Raw genomic sequence first — 27,530 nt, 5'->3', positions numbered from 1 at the left:
GAGTAGCTTTTGAAGAAACGTGTCAGCGTGAAACGACTTGGCTTTTCATTGGAATTCAATTGGAACCATGACCAGAGTTGTTGGACTTTTTGTTGTTATTGACAGTCGTTCAAAGCTAGTGGAAAATTGAAAGAACCGAAGGAAGGTAAAACAAGAAGGAAAATCTGAACGCAAAAAAGTGGACATACAAAAGAAACTAAAAATGGACACGTGGGGCTTGCTGGATTGCAAACGAAAGGAATAATATATATATCAGCTGCTGCCTATCGCACGCACATCCCCTGCCGGCATTATTTGCTCTGACAAAAGCAATTCAACTCGGGAGTTTAGGGGAATGTGAACTGGAAAGGAGGAAAATTTTAAAGGGCCAGGCCTGTCTAGGAGTTGACTCGGTGTAATAACAATGCCGCTTGTGAGTGCAAGTCGCATTTAAACGTTGCAGAGAAGATGCTCTCTGGAAATTGGTACGGAGCTTCAAAGAAGACGATAAGCTGTTGCTGGAGGGTTCAAGAAGTCGAGGTTCAAGAAGGTGGATCGTAAACAGCTGCCGAAGCTGCGATGCGCGGAATCGCATGGAAATAAAGCTTTTCTCTCCGGTCATGTACAGAAAATTGAAGTGGAGTAGCTGCAGACATTTAGCGGGGAGTAACGCCGACATTGGAAACCCTGCATTTCTGTGTGCGTTATCAGGTTGCCCTTTTTATTTTTTTCGTTTTAGTAAAGCTGATGGGAAAATAGCCTCTTAAAGGGATACTCTTGCTTGACGTCTCACGTCTTTTCCAAAATAGGAGTTAGAGGTAAAGACAAACGATAATAAAAACGGGCAGCAATGGTGGAGAAGCGGTCTGTTATCCAGAGAGAGAACGTGTACCGCTGGTTTTCGGAGCTCAACTCTGCCCAGCGGGTTGAGTTTCTGTGCGGATTGCTCGACCTCTGCGTGCCCATCGAGTTGCGCTTTCTGGGATCTTGCTTGGAGGATCTAGCTGGTAAGGACTACCATTCTTTGCGTGACGCGGAGATCAAGGCTAACAACCCTGCCGATCTGGCCACCTTGACCAACATCACAGACGAAGTTGTTCGCAGCAAGCTTCTCATCTCATTAGCCCTGCTAAATTCGGACAATCGGGAGGCAGCCGGAGTCCTCTTCAGAACCCTTACGCACATCGATTCCATCATCAATAATTATGGGTTGCAGCTTAATGACGGTCAGACCGGGGACCAGTTTCTCCTACTCTTCACAATGGCGTCCAATCACCCTGCTTTCAGTTTCCACCAGAAGCAAGTGCTGAGAAAGGAGTTGTCTCAGATCCAAGGCATTGTAATTACTAGCTGCAACAACGCTAACCTGAGTACCAGCAGCAGCACCGCAACGTCAACTACCGTCACCACAACTACAACCTTCACGCCTTGCGTGGCAGGCAGCCACTTCTTGCACAAGGTGAGTTAAGTGTGTGCGCATAGCTGCTGTGTAGTGCTCTTTATAGCCGCGGACCAGAATTTGTTTTCCTGTCTTGCACTCAAGCTGTTGGAATAGGCTACAGATCCTCTCAACTGTGAATGGGTTAAGAGGTTTTGAGAAGGTTGTTGCAAAAATGTCAATGGTTAAAGCTGGAGTTTCTCAGTTCTGGGTACTCTTTCCAGCCCTGTTGGTTTTTCTTTTTCAACATTGTAAAAGATGTGCCTGGTAGACTCATTGGTGATTCTGAAACGGCTGGGTGCAGTGGGCAGGAAGGGCCAGTGTCCTCTCTAGGTTTAGTTCCTGGCTCTCTCTGCCCAGTGGTGCTGGTATTTATCTTATTTTCTGATCCTGTAAGGGACTTGCTATGTGTGCGTTTTTTTTTAAATGTGGTCCCCCACCTCCCCCAATACTAACCAAAAAAAAGTTCAGGTTTAGTTTTTGAAGTTTGTAACATTTTTTTTGTAATAAGTGAAGTTAGTGCACATTTTTTTTTTTTTTTTATTTATATAAAGGAGTCTGTCTTGTGTAGTGTGTAGTTTAAGGACTGTTTTTACTTCCAGATAGGGCTAAAATTTCAATGGACTATGCTGGCTTAATGGTAGTCTGCAAAACTGTGGCATTCAGTGTTTTTATAAATCATGGCCAGTATGCTTGAATGTGCACAGTGTTCCTACTGTAGTTGCTTTCCATTCTATTGTCAATGTTTTCTGCGTACATTCATGGTTGCATCATTTTAAAAATTGCCAATTGAGACTTTTTTAAGTGTTCTTCGATCATAATTGGCTTCCAAACCTATATATGACCAGGGGACACTCATACTCTCCTTGTATGCGCTTTTTATATGAAGCTAATTTTATTCAGTTTCAAATTAAGTATTATTGCACATTCATATTCAAAACGGGCATGTTTAGAGCTTTGTGATTAAAGCAATACACTGTTACCTGAATTGTTTGTTTGTTTTTTTTTTGTTAAACCCTTCCCCCTCCCTGACATGATTTTTGGCAGGATTTTATTTTCAAATTCAGTGGTCATGGTACTCCTTATGTGTAATGGGTCAAAAGATCCCTCACATTGTACCAGAGTGGATGAGAAGTACTTTACATGCATATAGCGACATCAGCCAGGTTCTGTCTTTTGTTTTTTCACTAGTCTTAAAATAGTACAGCCAAAAATTATTTGTTCACTGTGGAAAAACTGGTAACAAATGGAAATGATATTGAAGTACAAACTTAAAAAAACTATTTAAAATGTTACAATTGTGTATTATGTAAAGAAATGAGAAGAAAACTTTATTCAAAACACATTCTGGAAGTGTTTTCAAATTATGTTATTTATTGCCTTCAAAGAATTATTTGTACACCTGTGGCTGTGTGTAGAATTCGCACTATAACGACGTAAGCACAAAAGCCTAAATGTACTTACGCACAAAAAATTCCAGATGCAGGAATCTGTGTATTCGCCAACTTTCACGTTCTTCTGCAACATAAATCCCGGTCAACGTGAAAAGTAACGCTCATGCACGCACCTGTTGCCCCGCTCCAACTCCTTCCAGAATTACGCCTCTTTGAATATGCAAATCAATATAAATAGCCCTTAAGCTCAGCGTTCTGTGAAAAGCACGGGGGAAAATATAAGAGTTTCAGAAAATACCAAGTGGAGGCAAGGAAAAACATACTATTTGTTGGTTTAAACAGTGGTATAAACAACAAAAGGAAGTCGATCGAGTGACATAGCGTGTTGGAGAAACTCGAAAGCTCGAGTTCACAAAGTCGCAAAGTGCTCGAAATAAAAAAGAAGTTGTCACATATCAAAGTCGCCATGAAAAGGCGAGTGTATACCGGCTGAGTGTCATATGAAAGCTTATTAGGGTACAGAGAAAAAAAAAAGGCACACAGTGGGTGGGAAAAAGCACAAAATGTCAACTTTTAATCTCGAAATTTCCACTTTAATCACGTAGTTTATTTTGTCATTAAAGTAGAACATCATAAACTTCATCTTAAAATTGTTTATTAGTTTCTCAAATCCCATCGTAACTAAAGTAGCAAGTTAAATGCTTTGTTTTGTATTTGAACTTCTATGTGCTGTATGTGTGAGGATCACTACGTGCTTTTTAAACTGGCTTTCTCTTTCTCCAACATGACACAGAATCCATTACATTTGTGATACTACAGCTCTCTAAATAATTAAAATACTGAGATGTATACATGATATTTTCGTGATGATAGGAGTTAAATCATGTTATTGAACATGGTGGTGCAGTGATTGTTCGTGTCTCGGATGCTTGCTGCGCCATGTGCGACCTTCGATGAAATGCTCTAGTACAGAAGTACTGTCTCTTTCAAACGTACTAACCTCCAATTTCTGTCCTTGCTTTTCTTTCTCCAATACCCAATCATCATACAATCAGCTCTGTAATAGACGTTAAGCCATCTGTAAGCTTAGAAAGCCTATTCTTCAAAACTTTTAAGGAACATTGAAATATCTTCATAGTATGCGTGTTTTATTCTATCCATCTATCCTTCCAGTGTCACACCAGTCCCAGTAAGAATACAGCACGAGGCAGGCCGAATCTGTGAACAGAGCACAAGCTAATAGCTAGTGCTGCGGCACTGTGTCCTGGCATGTTTAATTATTGACAATATAGATTATTTAAATGAAGTTAAAGTTTTATCTGTATAATAAACATTTTGCTGCATTTCATCTTAAAAATGATATCATCATCATCATATGTAAATACATGCTTTATGAAGTTTGTGGAATAAGTTGTGCAATATTGTAACTGTAGTGCAAGTTTACCATGAGGTAATTCTACTTCTGAGTACAGACAGTTCTACAAGGAGCACTTGATTGAGTGCGTTTTATAGTTCTTGGGATAAAACTCTTTCTGAACTGCGAGGTCTGTACAGAAAAGGCTTTGAAACATTTGCCGTGTGAGAGCAGTTCAATAGACAGCATGGCTGAGGCAGCGTGTGCTTGATGCTGCATACCGATAATTATCTTTCGCAGCTTCTGTAAATCTTTGATTCCCCATTCGGAGACAGTGATATAAATACGCTGAGTGATGCAGTGAGAGTATTATGAAAAAAGATGATCTTCTGTGGCAACCCCTAACGGGAGCGGCTGAAAGAAGAAGGTGCAGTATATTTAACAAAGCTAAAGCAGCTATGGTATTTAGAATTGTTTGACCATTCCGTGGACCATTATATTACTGGTTAATTACAATCAGATGCATTAAACTAATAAACAATATGCAGTTAATTTCAGTGTATTTATAAAACTGCCTCGGGGATGTTGATCTAAAAAAGAAAGGATAACCACACAGGAACAGTAGCACTGCTTTGACGCTAGGTGCCGCCAGTCTGCAAAACCGAGTGCAGTACTTGTTTGCGACAGGGTATGAGGTACTTTGGAAATGTGCGTGGCTTTACGCGAAGTATTAAGTTTTATACATCGCGATTTGAACTTGGAAACGTTCTTACGCAACATTTCTGTGCGTACGCACTGTTTATACATGAGGCCCCTGGTCACTGGGGTTTTCTCAATGTCCTGCTCAGTATTTGGTATTTCCTCCTTTGGCAGCAATAACAACATGCAGCCTCCTGGGTATGCTTCCAACAGGGGTGTTTCAAATGGCTGGATCAAGGCTCTCACATGTGTACTTGAGCTTGTCTTTCATATTCTGTTTGTTGCTTGGTGGGTCTGCTGGGCATTTCATTTTATTTTATACCAGAGGTGTTCAATAAGATTCAAATCTGGACTTTGTGGAGGCCACTCAACCACTTTCACCTTTTTATTTATTTATTTAAATTTTTTTGAGAAAAGCCTTCACACACTTTTTACATAATGCTTGGATTGTTATCTTGCTGGAAAATGTGGTGATGCATATGCACTTTTCCAACAGATGGGAATTCATGATGCCTTTGATAAAATGCGGATTGCTGACGCCAGAAGCAGCCGTGCAACCCAAAACCATCATGCTCCCACCACTGTGCTTGATGGTTGGATTTAGACACCATGGGCTATACTCCTCCTTCGAGTTGTGCTACACTCTCTGATGACCATCTAATCCAAACATGTTAAATTTGGATTCATTGGACCATAAGATTGATTTCCAGAAGCAGTTAGGCTTGTCAACATGTTCTGTGGCAAATTTAAGATGTTTCAAGTTGTTCTTTTTACTTATACGTGGCATCTTACGAGGGACCCTTCCATGCAGGCCATGTTCGTTCAGCTTGTTCTTTATTGTTTGTGTGCAAATATGAATTTCAGTAGCCTCCTTGACTTTGCAATTTGTGGAGCGTACAACCTTTCATTTTTTTCTTGGCAAGCACTTTGATGTATTGTGCTTGAACTGGTTTTGTTTTTCTCCCACTTCCCTCCGTCAGGAGCAGAGAATGTCAGAGAAAGAGAGGCAGGCAGAGACAAGCAAACAATCAAAAATCAATATGCGCTGTTTGGGCTTTCAAGTATGTGAAGCGCCGCATGGGAAGCATATCGTATATCATTGAGGAGTTTTATTTAATACAGTGGTGTGAAAAACTATTTGCCCCCTTCCTGATTTCTTATTCTTTTGCATGTTTGTCACACAAAATGTTTCTGATCATCAAACACATTTAACTATTAGTCAAATATAACACAACTAAAATGCAGTTTTTAAATGATGGTTATTATTATTTAGGGAGAAAAAAAATCCAAACCTACATGGCCCTTTGTGAAAAAGTAATTGCCCCCTTGTTAAAAAAGAACCTAACTGTGGTGTATCACACCTGAGTTCAATTTCCGTAGCCACCCCCAGGCCTGATTACTGCCACACCTGTTTCAATCAAGAAATCACTTCAATAGGAGCTGCCTGACACAGAGAAGTAGACCAAAAGCACCTCAAAAGCTAGACATCATGCCAAGATCCAAAGAAATTCAGGAACAAATGAGAACAGAAGTAATTGAGATCTATCAGTCTGGTAAAGGTTATAAAGCCATTTCTAAAGCTTTGGGACTCCAGCGAACCACAGTGAGAGCCATTATCCACAAGTGGCAAAAACATGGAACAGTGGTGAACCTTCCCAGGAGTGGCCGGCCGACCAAAATTAACCTAAGAGCGCAGAGACGACTCATCCGAGAGGTCACAAAGACCCCAGGACAACGTCTAAAGAACTGCAGGCCTCACTTTCCTCAATTAAGGTCAGTGTTCACGACTCCACCATAAGAAAGAGACTGGGCAAAAACGGCCTGCATGGCAGATTTCCAAGACACAAACCACTGTTAAGCAAAAGAACATTAGGGCTCGTCTCAATTTTGCTAAGAAACATCTCAATGATTGCCAAGACTTTTGGGGAAAATACCTTGTGGACTGATGAGACAAAAGTTGAACTTTTGGAAGGCAAATGTCCCGTTACATCTGGCTAAAAGGAACACAGCATTTCAGAAAAGAACATCATACCAACAGTAAAATATGGTGCTGGTGGTGTGATGGTATGGGTTGTTTTGCTGCTTCAGGACCTGGAAGGCTTGCTGTGATAGATGGAACCATGAATTCTACTGTCTACCAAAAAATCCTGAAGGAGAATGTCCGGCCATCTGTTCGTCAACTCAAGCTGAAGCGATTTTTGGGTGCTGCAACAGGACAATGACCCAAAACACACCAGCAAATCCACCTCTGAATGGCTGAAGAAAAAGAAAATGAAGACTTTGGAGTGGCCTAGTCAAAGTCCTGACCTGAATCCAATTGAGATGCTATGGCATGACCTTAAAAAGGTGGTTCATGCTAGAAAACCCTCAAATAAAGCTGAATTACAACAATTCTGCAAAGATGAGTGGGCCAAAATTCCTCCAGAGCTGTAAAGACTCATTGCAAGTTATCGCAAACGCTTGATTGCAGTTATTGCTGCTAAGGGTGGCCCAACCAGTTATTAGGTTCAGGGGCAATTACTTTTTCACACAGGGCCATGTAGGTTTGGATTTTTTTTTCTCCCTAAATAATAAAAACCATCATTTAAAAACTGCATTTTGTGTTTACTTGTATTATATTTGACTAATGGTTAAATGTGTTTGATGATCAGAAACATTTTGTGTGACAAACGTGCTAAAAAATAAGAAATCAGGAAGGGGGCAAATAGTTTTTCACACCACTGTATGTAATATGTGCTCTGATTGGGTAGCTTCTCAGCCCTCTTGCAATAGCGTCCCTTGTATGACATCAACTGGGCAAAGCAAATGAGGAAGCAAGGACCCTAAATTAAGACCCATTGTCCGCAGAAATCCGCGAACCAGCAAAAAATCCGTGATCTATATTTAGATATGCTTACATTTAAAATCTGCGATAGAGTGAAGCCGCGAAAGTCGAAGCGCGATATAGCGAGGGATCACTGTATATTGTTATTTGGAATACATACATGTCATGCACCAGCCAAGCAGACATGTTGATTCTCTGTCAATTGATAGTTGGGCTTCAGTTTTTACTCATTGTCAGTAATGTATACATTTAATAATTTATTTTTCTTCGGTTATATTCTTGAATAAAAGCACACTTGTTTTGTTATACCTTTTGTGAAAGTGTTTGATATTTGGACTTCAGTCTTCACACATTATACACTTCATGTCAGCACTTTGTTTTAGTTGTGTTCAACCTTTCTTGCCTTGCATTGCCTGTCATCCTCCATTTACCCAGATCATTGTAGACACAGAACACACAAGAAATGTATGTGTTTCAAATAATATATTATTTACCCTTTACCAGTGCATGCTCCCCAACCTGACCTGATACAATTCCAGGCATCTCACACCCAGATACGCAGCTGAAATTCTCCCAGCTCAAGTCTGTTTATGTTGGGGTTAGAGATGAGGTACCGGGCTGCTTGTGCTCATTTTCACATTGAAAAACAGATGCTGATTAAAAGGTGCAAAGGAATGACGGTGACCCGGCATTACGACTTTTAGTTTGCTCCGGGATTCTAGTGTTGAAGTTTGTCCTTCAATATCCTCAATTCCATTTCCATTTTTGACCATTTCTTCAGCGTACAGATTTTTAGCTGCATTAGAAGTGACATACCAAAAATTAAAAGTAATGTGTGTGTATGCAATGTATTTGTTTGTTATTTCAAGTGCTGTGCTTGCACAAATGTTATTTTCTAAGAAATGCATCTACATTTTCAATGAACATTTCACTTGAAGTGTGCTGCTAAACTGATAGCTGAACTCTTTTCTGTTTTACATGAGGAAATATGTCCTTAACCTTTTGGGACATCAATACAAATTTCTGTAATTCTCAAAAACTGTGTTATGGAGTCATTGAGTATGTATATTCAAGTCTTTCTCTATGGGGAATTTATATGTGATGGTCATGTTTGTATAGGTTTTCTTTGATAATTCCAGATTGTTCTTCCAGTTTCCAAAAACATGCTTAGTGACTTGATGGACCAGTGTAAATGAGCATGGTTGCATGCACTGGACAGATCACACCATCACATGCAAGTTTCTGTGTTGCTTTGGTTCAACCTCCTCAGTAATCAGACAAACATACATAGACGTAACTAATTTATTGATTATTAAGTTAAGTGGTTAAATTTGAGTAGTTCTAATGTACATGTCCTGGTATACATTCACACAAGAATCATTGTAACCACAGCATTGGAACTGGAACCAAATTTGAAAGTGCTGTTCTTCTGTTTTGGTGACGTACTGTTAGACCATGCGTTTACTAATTAACATGGCAACCATACATGCAAGTACAAATTTTCACTGTACTCTTTGCTTTTGACAATATCGATCAATGAATCGTAAAGTGGTTATTTTATTTTGGGTTAAAATCTGGCCAGTTTTGCCGTAAACTATCAATTGAGTTCATATGTTTGTTTACTGACATTTTACAACATTATAACTGTCCTCATCCATAATATGCTATGGTATTAACTGGAATGTTGGCCAAGGTAGTTTGTGATACCTTTCTAGGACAAGTGACCAGTGTAATGAATTCTGGCACATGATATAGTTTAGCTATGGACAAATCCTTTTATGTAAACGAAATGAGTTGTAATCCATGTAACAAAGCTGAAGGCCAAAACTAAAAGATGAGTGTTTTAGTTAGAAACAAGATAAATATATATCCCCCTGCTCATTGGAAAAGAGTAATACATATTATAAACGGTTTTGCACCTTCAATGACAAATCTCGGGTTTAAGGTTACATTACAGTGTTGTGATTAATATACAATATATCAGTTAACCTTCTTGTTTTTGTTTTTAGCAGAATTTGGAAATTACAGTTTAGCTTGACTTCAACACGCTACTGAATTCCATGCATGAATATATTCATAATCGGAACCTACTTTCATTTATTTAATCACAGTAATTTGCTCCTGTATTTGTTTTCAGCTCATAGCTAAAAACTTGCAGACATTTTCCTGTACCCTCTTTACATTTCAAGTTGAAAGTGCCAGAATGTTCAGCCTACCATTCCTTTCACATTTAGTTCATTTTGTGTATTGCTGCATTTGAAGTTTTAGCAGTCTGGCACGGTGTGATTGTTTGTTTTAACAAACATTATATATATATATATATATATATATATATATATATATATATATAATACACACAGTGGGATGCAAAAGTTTGGGCAACCTTGTTAATAGTCATTATTTTTTTGTATAAATCGTTGGTTGTTACGATAAAAAATGTCAGTTAAATATATCATATAGGAGACCCACACAGTGATATTTGAGAAGTGAAATGAAGTTTATTGGATTTACAGAAAGTGTGCAATAATTGTAATATAACACAAGTAAACACAAAATGCAGTTTTTAAATGATGGTTTTTATTATTTAGGGAGAAAAAAAAATCCAAACCTACATGGCCCTGTGTGAAAAAGTAATTGCCCCTTGTTAAAAATAACCTAACTGTGGTGTATCACACCTGAGTTCAATTTCCGTAGCCACCCCCAGGCCTGATTACTGTCACACCTGTTTCAATCAAGAAATCACTTAAATAGGAGCGGCCTGACACAGAGAAGGTTATAAAGCCATTTCTAAAGCTTTGGGACTCCAGCGAACCACAGTGAGAGCCATTATCCACAAATGGCAAAAACATGGAACAGTGGTGAACCTTCCCAGGAGTGGCCGGCCGACCAAAATTAACCAAGAGCGCAGAGCGACCATCCGAGAGGTCACAAAGACCCCAGGACAACGTCTAAAGAACTGCAGGCCTCACTTGCCTCAATTAAGGTCAGTGTTCACGACTCCACCATAAGAAAGAGACTGGGCAAAAACGGCCTGCATGGCAGATTTCCAAGACGCAAACCGCTGTTAAGCAAAAAGAACATTAGGGCTCGTCTCAATTTTGCTAAGAAACATCTCAATGATTGCCAAGACTTTTGGGAAAATACCTTGTGGACTGATGAGACAAAAGTTGAACTTTTTGGAAGGCAAATGTCCCGTTACATCTGGCGTAAAAGGAACACAGCATTTCAGAAAAAGGACATCATACCAACAGTAAAATATGGTGATGGTAGTGTGATGGTCTGGGCTTGTTTTGCTGCTTCAGGACCTGGAAGGCTTGCTGTGATAGATGGAACCATGAATTCTATTGTCTACCAAAAAATCCTGAAGGAGAATGTCCGGCCATCTGTTCGTCAACTCAAGCTGAAGCGATCTTGGGTGCTGCAACAGGACAATGACCCAAAACACACCAGCAAGTCCACCTCTGAATGGCTGAAGAAAAAGAAAATGAAGACTTTGGAGTGGCCTAGTCAAAGTCCGGACCTGAATCCAATTGAGATGCTATGGCATGACCTTAAAAGGCGGTTCATGCTAGAAAACCCTCAAATAAAGCTGAATTACAACAATTCTGCAAAGATGAGTGGGCCAAAATTCCTCCAGAGCGCTGTAAAAGACTCATTGAAAGTTATCGCAAACGCTTGATTGCAGTTATTGCTGCTAAGAGTGGCCCAACCAGTTATTAGGTTCAGGGGGCAATTACTTTTTCACACAGGGCCATGTAGGTTTTGATTTTTTCTCCCTAAATAATAAAAACCATCATTTAAAAACTGCATTTTGTGTTTACTTGTGTTTATATTTGACTAATGGTTAAATGTGTTTGATGATCAGAAACATTTTGTGTGTATATATATATATATATATATATATATATATATATATATATATATATATATATATATATATACATATACATACATGTATATACAGATATATATACATACATATATACATACATATATATATGTATGTATGTATATATGTATATGTATGTGTGTATATATACACTGCTCACAAAAATTAAAGGAACACTTTAAAGAAACACATTAGATACATCAGATCTCAATATGAAGTTGGATATCTATACAAATAACGACAGGGCAATGTCTTAGGAACAAAAGGATGCCAAGTCTTTTAATGGAAATAAAAGTTTTCTGCCTACAGAGGGCTCAATTGTGTAGACACCCTAAAATCAGAGTGAAATGAAGATGTGGCAGGGTAGTCCATTTTTCAAAAACTTAATTTCTGCTACTCAAAATGCTTTTCAGTATCTTGTGTGGCCACCACGAGCTTGTATGCATGCTTGACAACGTCGGGGCATGCTCCTAATGAGACGATGGATGGTGTCTTGTGGCATTTCCTCCCAGATCTGTATGAGGGCATCCCTGAGCTGTTGTACAGTCTGAGGAGCAACCTGGTGGCGCCTAATGGACGAAACATAATGTCCCACAGATGTTCTATTGGGTTTAAGTCAGGGAATCGTGAAGGCCATTCAGTTGTTTCAATTCCTTCATCCTCCAGGTACTGCCTGCATACTCTTGCCACATGAGGCCGGGCATTGTCGTGCATTAGGAGGAAACCAGGACCTACTGCACCAGCGTAGGGTCTGACAATGGGTCCAAGGATTTCATCCTGATACCTAATGGCAGTCAAGATGCCGTTGTCTAGCCGTTAGAGGTCTGTGAGTCGCTCCATGGATATGCCTCCAAGATCATCACTGACCCACCACCAAACCAGTCATGCTAAACGATGTTACAGGCAGCATAATATTCTCCACGGCTTCTCCTGACCCTTTCACGTCTTTCACATATACTCAGGGTGAACCTGCTCTCATCTGTGAAAAGCACAGGACGCCAGTGGTGGACCTGCCAATTCTGGTATTCTATGACAAATGCCAATTGAGCTCCCCCGTGCTGTGCAGTGAGCAGAGGGCGCAGTAGACATTTGGGCCCTCAGGCAACCCTCATGAAGTCTGTTTCTGATTGTTTGGTCAGAGACATTCACACTAGTGGCCTGCTGGAGGTCATTTTGTAGGGCTCTGGCAGTGGTCATCCTGTTCCTCCTTGCCCAAAGGAGCAGATACTGGTCCTGCTGATGGGTTATGGACCTTCTATGGCCCTCTCCAGCTCTCCTAGAGTAACTGCTTGTCTCCTAGAATCTCCTCCATGCCCTTGAGACTGTGCAGGGAGACACAGCAAACCTTCTGGCATTGACACGTATTGATGTGCCATCCTGGAGAAGTTGGACTACCTGTGAAACCTCTGGCAGGATCTTGACACATCAGGAGGGAGGCTGTTCTGCCGCCAGTGTAGTTCTGCAGCATTGAGACTGCATATGTATCAGGTTGAATGTACAGTATGAATGTTTCAGGGTGGCATTTGAGGTGCATTTACATACACATTTACAAAGTGATTCTGATTTATAAAACTATTTTGTAAATCTGATATTTGTTTTTTGCTGTGTGCATATTGTTTTGTGTATGATGACCCAGGCCCTGAAGCATGACAATCTTTCTTTACTTGATTTCTTCAACAGAATTTTTCAAAGAAATAAGCAACATACAGTTAAAATTTACTGACATTTGGGAGCCAAACATGTTTCAAAATGTCCTTGGGGGCTAATAAATATTAGTGAAATATGCATTTATTAAAACTGTGTATGCAGTGCACACACTCCATTGCAGAGTAATGCTATTTAGTATAACATACAGTACCAAACTTAATGTTTTGCATAAATTGAACTGTCAGCTTTGTTACAAAACAGACTATGAAAATTTTATACTTTTCATATAAATTTACTGGTTTTTGCTTCTGTCCAAGTTCTTGGAAAGTTAATCTTTCTGATTTATATAAAACACAGTTTTATTGAACTTAAGTGGTTCAGATATCTATATTGATGCATCTTGGATCACTTTGGCTAATAAAACCGTACATCCTTTCCCATTAAAACAAGCAAATGTTTGATGTGACCATTTGCAAACGTAAATGCTCTGAGAAATTGTCAAAGGCTTTTTAATGAGACAAAATTGTCAGTTGTTTTTAAAATGATTTGGAGTTAAGTTAAGTTTACTGCTTGCGATCCATCTTCCCATGTTGTTGGGTGGAAATTTTAGCCAGAGATATAGTATACCTAAAGCAGAAACACATATGCAAATTTTGGGCCGGGGGGGGGTCGAAGGTGGGTGAAGTACTGGAATTGAAGAAAGAACGACAAGTCTGTACAGCTGTCTGAGGTGTTTATATACATGTCAAAACTGTGCAGCTTAAAAACTGGAAAGAACTTCAGTGTTTTTCACAGATTGACCTTTCCTGGTCACTTATGTTTTGAATTATGATTAATTATCATATAAGCTGGTGTTTGATACTTGGAGTTATTACTTTTGCTTGAATAGGTTTAGCTTTATTTTTGATTTAGTTTTAAGAAGTACATTTGTGAATATGTTTCAGTTCTGCAAAATAAAAATGTTTAACCTGATAGCTAAGCAAAAGTTAATAATAAAACTTACTGTCCAAGTCTTTCACTCCATTAAAGCAAGTTCAGATATAGTTAAAAATTCTATTACTGATTACTGCCCAACCAACGTGCGATTTGAGAATGAATGATATTGATTGATGGCCAGCAAAGATGAACATTTACTTCTACATATTGTACCCATACTGCTGGTGTGTTTGAACTATGAGTTTTCTGAAAACATTTAATGAAATGGAGCTCAAGACAAAAATTCATCTCAAGGAGCCAGTGGCTCCTAAAAGGAAAAAATTAGGAGTCAATATATTTGATGTAGGTGCCACATAATGTGTGAAATATTAATCTTTCATTCCCATACCTTTCAAACCTCCATGTACTGTATGTGTGCCTAATTATTTTTGTTCTCCTCTGTAGTACATCCTTCTCTTGTTCTTGTGTCCATATTTATGATTTCAGTAAAAGAATATCATTATACATAGTTTGAAAGTTTTACACTTTAAGAACAGTGTATTTTACTCCGGCTCTGTGTCACTGACCATCACAATGTCTGTGTCAGAGGGCCATCCAGTGTAATTAGTTGGTCTTTTACTACTCAAGTGATGGGCCTTCTGTGCTGATCCTGATTAAATCCTCTAAGGTTGAGACATTGAGTGAGTTTAGCACTTTTGGTTTTATTCTACTCTGTGCTAGTAGTAAAGGCACATCAAGTATGATCTCAACAAGATGTTTTATATTGTGGAAAACTGACAATATTGCACGGAAAGACTTCCCACAAATAACATTTATATAGCACATTATCATACAAAAATGTAGCTCAAAGTGCTTTACAAGATGTCAAAATGAAATTTACAAGAAAAGAGAAATTAAGGTTAGGCAGTAACATTAAAGATTATGTATCAAAGAAGGGAAATGATTAATCTAAATGATCTTAGATAAAGAGTAGCATCTTTATATACAGTGTTATGATGCAGGTCTCTAAGGATGAGTCCGGCGATAAGTTGAGATGTCTGGGAGAACAGAAAACCAAAACTCCAGTTAAGATGAAGGAAAAAAAACAATCTCCAGGGGTTCCAAGGCCAAAACACTGCCCAGCTCCTACTGGGCATTCTACCTAACATAAATGTTCTTAAGTCTATCCTCCTTTTTTTTTTTTTTTTCCTAGGCTTCATATGAGAGGTTTTGATGAAGTCTGTTTCATGGACAGCTGAGGCACTTGCCTTCATTCCATCATCACAGGTGGCATGGTGCCTTGATCAGGTTATGGTGGCATAGAGCGCCACAACAGAAAGACCACAAAAACAGCAGAGAATAGTGGGGATTAGTAAAGATTGCAAATCCCTGAAGTATATAGTAGACTCTATGGTCATAAAATTAGGAATACAACTAAAATGTAGGTATGAGAAAGCCAAATTAAAATGTTTGCTGTTTTTTTTCTTCCATGGTATAGGCATTGGGAATTTCTGTTGGTAAAATATTACAAATTTTAGGTACATAAAAATACCACCTCACCTTCTTTTAAGCTTGGCTGTTGGAATTATGAGCAGACCACCTTCAGAAGATCTAAGGTTATGACTTGGAGCGTTGGGGACAGGCATTCTCAATGTAGGACAAAGCAAGAGTTAAGGCTTTATAAACCAGTATTTTAAAATTCAGTCTGACAAAGGTAACCAATATAGTGACACTAAATCTTGATGTTCTCAGATTTTCTTTTTCTAGTTAAGTTACTGGCTTCTGTATTCTTCACTAATTACAACCAATTGATGTCTGTCTGGGCGGCACGGTGGCGCAGTGGTAGCGCTGCTGCCTCACAGTTAGGAGACCGGGTTCGCTTCCCGGGTCCTCCCTCGTGGAGTTTGCATGTTCTCCCGTGTCTGCTTGGCTTTCCTCCGGGCGCTCCGGTTTCCTCCCACAATCCAAAGACATGCAGGTTAGGTGGATTGGCGATTCTAAATTGGCCCTAGTGTGTGCTTGGTGTGTGGGTGTGTTTGTGTGTGTGTCCTGCAGTGGGTTGGCGCCCTGCCCAGGATTGGTTCCTGCCTTGTGCCCTGTGTTGGCTGGGATTGGCTCCAGCAGACCCCCGTGACCCTGTATTCAGATTCAAGATTCAGCGGGTTGGAAAATGGATGGATGGATGGATGATGTCTGTCTTAGATGGACCTATTAGGAGTGCATTACAGTAAGCTAGTGAACTAAAACCAAAAGCGTGCACTAATCTTTTTTCCTATTATAAGTGGTCTAACTTTTGCTATCTTCCTTAAGTGGAAAAATGCAGTCTTAGTAATCTGGTTATTATGTGATTTTTTTTTTTTTTAAACTTTAGGTCAAGTCAATAACTACCCCCAAATTCTTTAACTCTACCTTGATTTTTATTTCTTTTTTTTTTTTTCTTCTTATTTAATTTGAGAAAGCTTCTGCTCATCCAATCGGAAATGCTGCGAAGAACTTGGATCTGGAGGCCAAGAGTGTCTGGGTCATCAGGCACTATCAGTGAATAGAGCTACTGTATGGGTCATCTGCATAGCTGTGGTAACTCAACTTATGTTTTCAGATAATCTGTCCTAATGGGAGCATGTAGATTAAAAAAGCAGTGGAGCCAGAATTGATCCCCGGGTTATACCATATATAATATCGTGGATCTCTGAAATACAATAACCACAACCATCAATTTTCTTCCTGTTAAATAAGACTGAAACTAACTGAAACTGCCAGAGAGGCCTATCCATTGTCTAAGGTGGTTTATAAGAATAGTGTGGTTTATGGTGTTAAATGCTGCATTCAAGTCTAAGAGAACAGGAACAGAAATATGGCCTGTGTACACATTAACACGCAAGTCATTTACTGCTTCAAGCAGTACAATTTCTGAACTATGATTTGTTCTAGAACAGTAGTCTACAACTCGGTCCTGGAGGACAGGAGTAGCTGCAGGTTTTATTCAAATCCTTTTCTTTGTGACCACTCTTTGCTGTCAGTTAACTCCTTTTCCTTTGATTTTAATTGACATGATCTGCTCCCCTGAATATCTTCATTTTTCCTCTGAATTGCTTCATTTCTATCCTTAAATGGCACCCAAACAGACATGAAATGTGAAGTGAGTGAGCCAACAGAAGACCAACTAAGTCCGGGCCTCAAACTCCAACCAATTTCACTCCAACCAGTTGCTTAATTGGTCATTGACTCTTGTTAAATAAAATTGTCCTTTAATTCCATAGCTTGTTGCTACTGTCATTATGCAATAGCACAAGTACAAAACTGCTGATTTTCTATTTTCTAAGAGCACTGTTAAAATGTTTTGGACACCTGAGCAAATGAACATTCCTGAGTCCTTCATCTTTCTTTATTTTCAGATATTGTATGATGGTCATAGTTTGCTGGTCATGTTTTGCTCATTATTTGGCTGCTAATTGAGGGAAAAACAATTATGGGGTCTGAGTCTTAAAGAGCAATTCAGTTAAAATGAATTCAAAAGAAGTTAATTAGCAGCAAAAATAGGCCACTAATTAAGAAAAGGGTAGGAATGAAAATCTGCAGCCACTGTGGCCCTCCAGGACAGGAGTTGGGGACTCCTGTTCTAAAACCTGACTGAAACTTGTCAGGAATAGAATGTTTATTCAAGTAATCGTTTAGCTCTTTTTAAAAACTGCCTTTTGTAGAATTAAGAAAGGTAGGTTAGAAATTGGTCTAAAGTTTTAAAAAGACAGGAGTTGAGATTATGTTTCTTGAGAAGGGGCTTAACAACAACAGTCTTAACACTAGAATTCCTGAAGCCTACGAAAAAACATATAATCCCGGCTCACCTTAAATTCCTTCACACTTCTCCATCAACACCTTTTGTTTTATAAATGTGTCTAGCACAAGCAGCAAGCAGCCTGCTATCCCATCCCCCCACCGCCGGAGCTCATCATGGGCAAAAGTTCTTCCAGCTCAAGCCAAGGCTTGGTATCTGCATGTGTGGTGCCTGGAGTTGTATAGGGTAAATAATATATCGTTGTTTGGAGCACGTAAATTTCATGTGTGTTCTATGTCTACAATGATCTGTGTAAATTGTAGAATGAAGTGCAAGGCAGGAATCGTTGAACACAACTAAAAAAAAAAATTTTTCATATTTTAGTAATTGAAACAATTTACACATGAAGTGTATAATGTGTGAAGACTGGAGTCCAAATATCAAATAAACACTTTCACAAAAGGTACAAATTTAGCAAAACAAGTGTGCTTTTACTCAAGAATATAACCACAGAAAAAGAAATCTGTTTAGGGTACAACGCTTACAGGATAGCTTTGTTGGCGCAGCAGTAAGAACGGCTGACTGGTAATCAAAAGGTCGCTGGTTCAACACCAATCGACCGTTTTGAGGAGTGAGCTGCTCTTATTCTTACTATTTATACAATAAAAATATACGTTTGATTTGAATCTGTAACTGCCAGTGTAAATTTATGGTACTTGTAAAAGTTTTTTTTTTTAATTCAATTTTAAACTCCCAGTCACGTTCACGCTCCCCCGATCTGACACTGCTGTTTTCACATAAAGATGTTCTGTAACAGGTGAGCTCCGATGTTGATGAGGGCTCTACATCAGAGAAAGGGATCAGAAGCCCTCTCACACATAAGAACAATGCAGCTGCACCAGGCGTAAAGATGAACGATGGCACCGTTTGGATGCAGGAACAGGTCTGGCGTCATCCTGCCAGTCAAAGTGCCACAGCGTGTCCTTTAAAGAAAAAGCAGCACTTACAAAGCTTGCCAAGGTATCGTGCTTGTTTTTGATTGTTTTCTGATGGTCTTTATATGAAAAACATTTAGATGTTACTTATATAAAATCCAGATTGAATGTTAATTTCCTATTTACCTTGGTTTATTTACTTATCTTCCTACAGTGTAAAGTCACAAGTAGACTGCAGAGCTTCCTGTGTTTGATCGACAAGGGCATGCTCATAAAGTACAATGGACGGCAGCTTCCATCTGCAGCTGTAGACTCTCCATGCTAGTGTTTAGTGTTTTAGTGTTTTGCCCAAAAAAAGAAGTCTGACTGTATTCTCATACCATTGCTCACGCGTGAAGTACCAGCATCCACTTTTCATGGCATTACACATGTACTTTATGAGCATGGCCGTGTCAATCAAACACAGGAAGCTCTGCAATCTATTTGTGGTCTCTCCTAGAAAAGATCCCGTTTTATCCTCAAAACCAATGTTTTGTCTCTTTTGAAAGCCTCTCATCCTGTTCAGTGCCAGCAGTCGACAGTAGGCTTCACCCGACCTTCTAGGTCTTTAAGAACCTCCAACTATTGATATTGAATGTAGTTTTTTCCTTGTGCTGCTTTTACGGTCAGTGCTCTTTTTATAATATCTCGTTGGGAAAGCATGAAAAAAAGAAAAAAAGTTAAATTTACACCATGAAATACTGAGGTGTTGTACAGTTGAATCCAAATTACTAAGTACTGTACATCACCAAGTCTGCCAGCACAGTTGGGGAGTGGAGTGGGTCAAAGTGGTTGTGGATGGTGATTCTTGCCTGAGGTAATGGAGGTGATCTAGCCTTGAGCCCCCCACTTGTGTTGCTGAAACAGACATATTTCATTGTTGTCATCTCGAGTAGGAGCGAGGGTAGATCAGATCAGATTTTAATCTGATTTTTTTTTAATCTCCATTCCACATCTATAGCCCCTACATCATATGCATCCTTCAACATGACTTCTTGATACCACTTAATTAAAAGTGTCAATGAAACTTCAAATGATCGCAGACCCATGTGATATTCCTTACTGTGCATTACTCCTCACATTTTTCAAACTGGCAAACATGGTTCCTTGACTTTAACCTCCACCGTTTTCTCAACATGCAATTGAAGATCATCTCTAAACTTGGTAAGTCTTGCGCCTTTGAGTTGGTTATTCTGAAAGGTAATGCTGTATCAGTACCAGTCACTGACCTTCCCCACTTTTTAGTTTTCAGTCTGCCTGAGATTTGTGTGCTATTGTGGTGCACCATATTTTTATGCTGAGCAAGTGATTAGAGTCTAGTGTGCTTCAGAAACTCCTGCAACTTTCCATTCCTTAGTGGTCTGTCTGACATGCCCTTGAGAACAGAACTGTCAATACCTGATACAGCTTGAGGCAAAATCAAATACTTCTTTTGAAGTATAACACTTTGAGATTTCCCAAACAAGTCATGGAGAAAGGAACAAAATGCCACAAAAGGCAATGTCTCCCTTTTGCTGTACAATGTGTTTTGCTCTCCCTTTAATGTCTGTTTTTTGAGCTTTTAGCCAGGTGATCCATATGGTGATGCACAGCTGTGCTGTGTGATCAGAGTGTAGACAAACAAAGTGCGCAGTAAATGTGGCACAACTAACACTGGGTCTTCACTGCAGAAGTTGTGTGTATAGAACAGCCCAATTCCACACTGATCACTCTTGGTTCATGTTTTCTCTGGGGCTGTATCAGCTGTAGTATGTCAAGACTTTTTCAATCATTAACTGTATAGTATTCATTTTGAAAACAGAAGACTGGGGACACTTATCTCTATGGCAAAGGCTTAGCTGAGGAAATAAGTGTCTCCTCAAATGGATGGGACAGAGCGATATAATAGACATGAAAGTGATCTAGTAGACTTCCTTTTACATTTTTGAACAATTTTATAATTCCAGTATTTATAATGCAAGCAGCAGGCAGGGGGCACGCATTCCAGTCGTGGAAATGAGTGCCCACCAGTGGATGGGACAGAAGACGACAACAACATTTATTTATATAGCATGTTTTCATACAAATTATGTAGCTCAAAGTGCTTTACAAGATGAAGAAAGGAAAAAGAAAAAATACAAAAATAGGCAATGCTATTTAACAAAGAATAAAGTAAGGTCTGATGGCCAGGGAGGACAGAAAAATAAAAAAAAAAAACTACAGAGGGCTGGAGAAAAAAAACAATGTGCAGGGGTTCCAAGGCCACGAGATCACCCAGTCCCCAGTATGCATTCTGCCTAACATAAATGATCTCATTCAGTCCTCATTGTTTTCAGGCTTCACATGGAAAAATTTAGATGACGATGGGCATGTGGACCTCTAGCCTTCAATCCATCAATGTAGGGACTGCATAGTGCTTTGATCAGGTGGTTGTGGCATTGCCACCATAGAAAATCGGAAAAAGAACAACAGAAAAAGAAGGGATTAGTATGGATTTCGGAGCCATGGAAAAAAAACATAATTAAATGCATATACAGAATATCAGGGTTACACGTAAATGAAGCCATGACAAAGACATATTAAAATAATGGTTTTTTAGCAGTTTTTGAAGTGATCCACTGTATTAGCCTGGCAAATTCCAGATTTTAGGTGCTTAACAGCAAAAGGCTGCCTCACCACTTCTTTCAAGTTTAGCTCTTGAAATTATAAGCAGATGCTCATGGTTATGATTTGGAATGTAAGGTAAAATGCATTCCGAAATATAGGGTGGAGTGAGATTATTCAAGGCTTTGTAAACCATAAGAAGTATTTTGAAGACCAATCTAAATGGCACAGGTAACTAATGTAGTAACATCAAAATTGGAGAGATGTCCTCCGAGTTTCTTTTCCTAGTTAAGATTCTGGCAGCTGCATTCTGCACTAGTTTCAATTGATTGATGTCTGTTTTGGGTAATCCTGAGAGGAGTGCGTTACATACAGTAATCTAGTCATCTACTTCTGCTAGGGAAATAATTGACCCTTCCGGTAAATAGGATAAAGTGCACTTTGGAGAAAAAGTGACAAAAGACAAGAGTCTTTATAAATAAGTTTAGCTCAATTTTAGCTGTCCGTTGTTCATTCTGTAAAGAGAAGAGTATTTCAGTGACAAGGGCCTTGGCTCTGGAAATGAGTGGCTCCTCCTGTTTTCAAAATTTTTCAATCTTTAGAACAATTTTTCCTATATAGTGTTTATGTTGCAAGCAGTGTACAGGGGCATACATTTCTACATGAACAACTCAACTGTGGAAATGAATGTCACCTCTGGTGGAAGGGATGGAGAGGTACATTAGATATGAAAGTTCTATATAGTACAAGACTGCCTGATAGGCTTATTAAAGACATTGCACACCATTTTAACTACCCAAAAACAGCGGGCAGGTGGCTATGTGTGCATGTTTACTGACAGACAGGCCAGCATATTGAAGGAAGTATGTGTTGAATCAAAAGGGAAATGGTGTGCAAAGATGTGCAGAAATGTGACAAATTTCTCTTGGTGCACTTGCACAAAATTAGAAGGGATGCCGAGTTCCATGGGGCACTTCATAACAGGGGACCTACATGATGGACAGATGCATTTCTAATGTTTTGCTTGTCTTCCTTGCATATTCAGCCCTTTATTCATCATTGTGGCACGTAACCAGCCTGTCTTTAAAATTTGCCGTACAGGATACACTGCTGCCGTGTCACATGGTTAGAAGAATTTGTCCCCAAGTCTGATGTAATTTTTAAAACACAGCCCTTGCACCCAGCAGGGTAATGTCAAGTATAAAAACCAGCCTTTAGCAGAATGCAGCTCCTGAATTTCTAAGGGGGAGAATCATCCCACCTCTTAATGGCACTTGTGTTAATAGAACATTATATGGCCTTTTATATCTGTTACAAAATAATGTTTCAATTATTTCATTCACCACTTGCGAACTAAGTAGAAAGAATAATTGCCAAAGGTTTTTTGGTCACATTTGCAACCATTTTAGTCACAGTCTGGAGCCCTGGGACAGTAAGTGTATATATTTTATTTTTTCTTCAGTATGTTTTCGTTTAACATGTAAACATTGAAAATAGGCTTTCACTGGTACCTTGTTGCATTTGCTTAACCTATTTTAGCTCTTTATTTCCTTGTTTCCCTTTTCTGAAAGCAGGAAATATCACAAATACACACATTAAGTGTCAATTGTAGTCTTCCATTGGCATATTGTAGTGGAGCATCAACATTATCTGAAAGGAACAGCAGATTATTTATGTACTGAAAATATGTAAACTACTTGATGTATCACATTTTTATATATTGCATGAATTATTCATTTGAAATTTATAAACCAATTTTGTATTAAAATAGTAGAAAACAATGCTTACACATACATAAAAGTGATGAAATGCTGCAGAACATTTTTTTAGCACCATTTACTGAAAGATGTACTAGATGTAGGAAAACAAATAGAAATCCAAGTCTAGTTTAGGAAAAATATACATGGAATGAATTTTAGTTAAACACACATACATACATACATACATTGTCAAACCTTCCTAATCCATTTCAGGGTTACAGAGGGCTAGAGCCTATCCAGAAATACTAAGTGCAAGGCAATAGGCAGTCCTAGACAGCACCAATCCATCAAGCATTCAAATATTTGCACATCCTCCCTTGGTAGCCTGAGGCTTTCATTTATCTTATTGGTTAAAGATCTGTCTGTCACTTTGATATGAAAACATGCTATTGAATTGACAGTCACAGGTTAACATATTTTTTGACAAACAAATTTCTCTGTTAAGCAGTTATTGTTCCTTCTATAGCCAAACCTCTACTCTTTGGAAAGCTAATAAACAGGATTTTAGAAATGGAGTTGGTAACTACCTGCAATGCTGTCTAGTTGCTAATTCAGCTGCAATTCTGTTAATAGCATTTTAACTGGAGAATTATAAATTTCAAGTATAATATTAGGAAAACAAATGGTTTAATGCATCTGCTGTAGCAAGTTACATTATCGTCAGTGTATGGGAATTGATGAATGCTGGTGCAGTTTAGTGTTTGGAGGCCCTAAATTGTTTAGCACGTTCATTGTTAAACCTCCTTGTTACTGTCTTTGTGGATATCATTCAAGTGAAGTCAATTTTCAAACTGAGGCAGTTTATGCTAGGAGAATAACCAAAATTATATGCTTTTCATTGAAGAGTTTCAACATAATAACATTGGTATTTACCAAAATCCTCCTGTGCAAAATAAATAAATAAATAAATATTGGTGTACTTTATAGATTTTAGGTGTGTTGAATCCATTTCTTAAATTGGAATTTTTCTACCACAAGCTGTTTCCGTGAGATTTGGATTCAGTGAAAAAATGCAGTTTTGAAAAGATTGGTTAAGTTATGTGCATTTTATGGAATAAGTAATTCCATGCTCAGAATTTTTATTGTGAGGGGACGTTAGGGCTGGCAATATATCAGATTTCTTGTTTGATATTTATGAAGAATCAATATGCAAAAGTCCATACTGCAATGTTCAGCACTTTAATTTTCCACAGCTACTTCGAATCTCAAAGTTCACCCAAGTCTCCAGGGCCCTTTCAGAGCTTGTCTATGTTGACTCTGCCCACACTAAATAATGGTGAGCAGTACGAAAACATTGAGCAAGAATCTGAGGGGGAAAGCATTTGAACAGGTGGGATTTGTTGTTTAGTAAAGGTTTTGTTTTTGTTGAGGTGACAAATTTGTAGTAAAACATCTAAAGATAAAACCTGTTACTGAATATGAAGAGGCCATGCAATAACATGTGCAGCCTGCAATGTGCCTTCCCATCTCCCCAGCAAAATAAATCCGTGCTAAGCAAACATTCATAGTGTTCAGTGTTCAATTGCATAGAGTATAATCAGACAAGCAACAGGGACATGGAGATAACCACTGTAGTGGCTTGGCGTATTTGCAAAACACACTTCTTCCTACTTGTGCCCAGAGAACACTCATACTTGGTCATAGGCCAAATAACTACACTAGCCAGTAATTTAAACCACACCAGAAGTGAGACAGCCGCATATTGTAATCCCTCAACCATCTATTTTTTTACATGCTTTTGCTGCTGAAATGTTGCAAGCAGGAATAAAAACCGCAGCCTTCATGGTTTTTGTTTATCTGAATTATTCAATGATTGCGCATGAGGTTAACAGCATTAATGGCAATTTTAATTTTGAGTTTTGTATTTTGTTTAGCAGGGAAATGGCACTTCCTAATTATAATAATGGATCTTTAACATGTAGTGCATCTGTTTTGCATTAGCATTTTAAATCACTTTGTCTTGGTCATCTTTGAATGTGTTATGATTATTAAATACACAACCATATTACTTTATGAACCAAGGTTAGTATAAGAGAAACAAAATATAAATTAATGGAATATAAATGTTATTTAGGAGTAAATGGGGTGATGCTACTTCTCTGTTCATTGGGATTGGAAATTAAGTTTTGGGTAGTTGAAAGGCTCCAGTTTCAATGGGCACCTTACAGATTCTTCTCTGCTGCTGACTGTGAAAAGCTGTTAAGAACACTGGATAGAAAATGCTAGTTGCTAGAAATACAGTCCTCGCTGTGCTGGAGAATGTTATAAAGTAAATACCCATACGCATCATACAGACTGTAACAGACACGAAAAGGCATGTTTAAGCAAATACTAACTGTGAAACCAATACAAATGATGTAGACTGTGAAGCATTATATGTATAATACATTTATGATCTGATTTGTGTAATAATGATTCGAGCTTTGTCTTGCCTGGTAAAATGGGCAGACTGAAGGAGAGTCAGGTAATGCATACATACAATAAAGACTTAAAATAGAGGACATGCAAAAATGGTTGGGGGAAAAAAACATGTTTGATCTGTTTCTTTGAGGCACAGTTATTCATAAAATCGTATTTTTTTTTTTTTTTAATTCATGTCTATATGGTGCTGATTTTTAATCTTTATGGTGTTTTGAGAACATATTGAGAAATCTTGAGTGTTGCTTTTTTGGGACAAAATAATCACATCATCAATTTAGGTCCCTTTCACCCAGCCCTATTTGAAATGGAAACAACCCATAATCAAGTATTTGTGTTTTCAGTCAAATATGTGAATTTTACAGAAATGTACAAAGTCAGATTGATCCATCCATTATCTTGACCAGGTAATAGGTAAGCTAATGCTAAACGAATAGACATCCTTTTTTCATGGAGACCACTTAAGTAACTGATTTTACACTTTTTTTGAGAGTGGTTGATAGGAAGGAAGTGGAAGGGAATATTTTCTAGTAAACTAAACCCGCCTATCACTCCCACATTTCAGAAGCTCCTCAGCTGCCTATCAGTAAAGGTAATTTGTTTTTAAAGTCTAGCTTTTTGAAAGTGAAATATGGTGTATACTTGAACAAATGAAATGGGCATTTTTTTGCTACATCTGTGACAAATTCACTACTTGTGAAAAATGCCTACCATCTCTATTTCTATTATATATGTTATTCAGGTCTAAATTGTAGGAGTTTATTTGTCTTTTTTTTTTTTTTGAGGCATCATATATGCAGAAGGTTAGTTCTATTTATCAAATATATTGACACATACAGTGAAAGCAAGTTTTGGACCTTTTGTGTAGCCCTCTTTAAAGGTAACAATGTCTATGTAAAATCAAGATAATACCATACACAGTTCAAATATCTATATAATGTCTTGTGTGTTGTATTACATGCACTGAAACTTCTCAAACTATCCATTATTGTACAAGGTGGTCCAGATCTAATTATGCAGATCCAGATTGTCTGGATGACTTTGATTTATGCAGGGACATTCCAGTTCGGCGCGAAGACGATTCTTCATGTTGTCAGTTCGCACACTTCCTGGTCCGGGATTTTTTAGATGATTTTCTGTGTAATAAACTTAAGTTATAGCGTAATGAAAATTGTATAATTAGATCTGGACCACCCTGTACAGATAGTGAAATCAAATAATTTGTTCAGGTAAATGTCAAGTGATTCACACAGTCTTTATAGTTAACATGAATTTGTGATTTCCAAACAAGCCTTGTCAATTATAAAATCATGGCTGCATGATACACAATGATATACAGTTTAATATGTACTTTTAGGGGCTGCCAACTTTACACAGTTTTGTCTTTATATAGCAACACACCTGAAACTAGATGGGATCCCCACTCGACACACCCAAGTGGACAAGAAACTTCAGATTTAATGCATGGATTTTATATATAGATTTTTTTTTTTTTAATAAATGGAATCTTGCTATAACTTTATTTCATGTTAACTATGCCTTAATGATGTCCATTGTATTTATTGTACAAAACATGTATTTTATTAAACTTTAAGTAAGCTTGTCAGCGTTTTGGTTTTATTAAAATAAGTTTTACAAAAAAAATGGTGGTTCTGTTAAACTGCACCCACTTACTGTACATGGGCTTGGATTTCAAAATTAAACCTCTATTTCCTAGAATGCACTGCTCTTTCAAATGTTTAAACAATCAAAGGCTGACACTGGGCATTGATTCTTGAGCTTGCACATGATTAACATTTTCATCTCATTTCTGGTTTGCCAGGTCTGTCCTCTTTTTCCCCTGTCCCCAACTATATAGTCCAGCTCTTACTGGGGAATTCC

The 27,530-nt window shown here is 38.3% G+C and overlaps 1 protein-coding gene across 2 annotated transcripts; it reads left to right on the top strand.

Moving 5' to 3' along the window:
* The first annotated feature begins 591 nt into the window (after positions 1 to 591).
* Positions 592 to 27,080, top strand: LOC120521825 (zinc finger CCHC domain-containing protein 2-like). 2 transcript variants are annotated; one of them, XM_039743153.1, is made up of 2 exons: positions 592 to 1,438; positions 27,043 to 27,080. In XM_039743153.1, exons 1-2 carry the CDS (start codon positions 830 to 832, stop codon positions 27,052 to 27,054), a joined length of 621 nt encoding a protein of 206 aa, XP_039599087.1. In that variant the 5' UTR covers positions 592 to 829; the 3' UTR covers positions 27,055 to 27,080. The 2 variants fall into 2 exon arrangements, with proteins under 2 accessions (XP_039599087.1, XP_039599086.1); XM_039743152.1 differs by lacking the exon at positions 27,043 to 27,080 and adding an exon at positions 15,353 to 15,398.
* Positions 27,081 to 27,530: the final 450 nt, after the last annotated feature.

The sequence above is a fragment of the Polypterus senegalus genome, unplaced genomic scaffold, assembly GCF_016835505.1.
Source record: "Polypterus senegalus isolate Bchr_013 unplaced genomic scaffold, ASM1683550v1 scaffold_5486, whole genome shotgun sequence".
NCBI lineage: Eukaryota > Metazoa > Chordata > Cladistia > Polypteriformes > Polypteridae > Polypterus > Polypterus senegalus.
This window is presented reverse-complemented; position numbering and strand designations above follow the sequence as displayed.

What these genes read in the sequence shown, in the direction of transcription:
- LOC120521825 (XM_039743152.1), top strand. Translation starts at nt 830, where the DNA reads ATGGTGGAGAAGCGGTCTGTTATCCAGAGAGAGAACGTGTACCGCTGG. An exon ending in GCAGCCACTTCTTGCACAAG is followed by an intron (nt 1,439 to 15,352) that starts GTGAGTTAAGTG and finishes TTTTTTTCCTAG; the next exon opens with GCTTCATATGAGAGGTTTTG.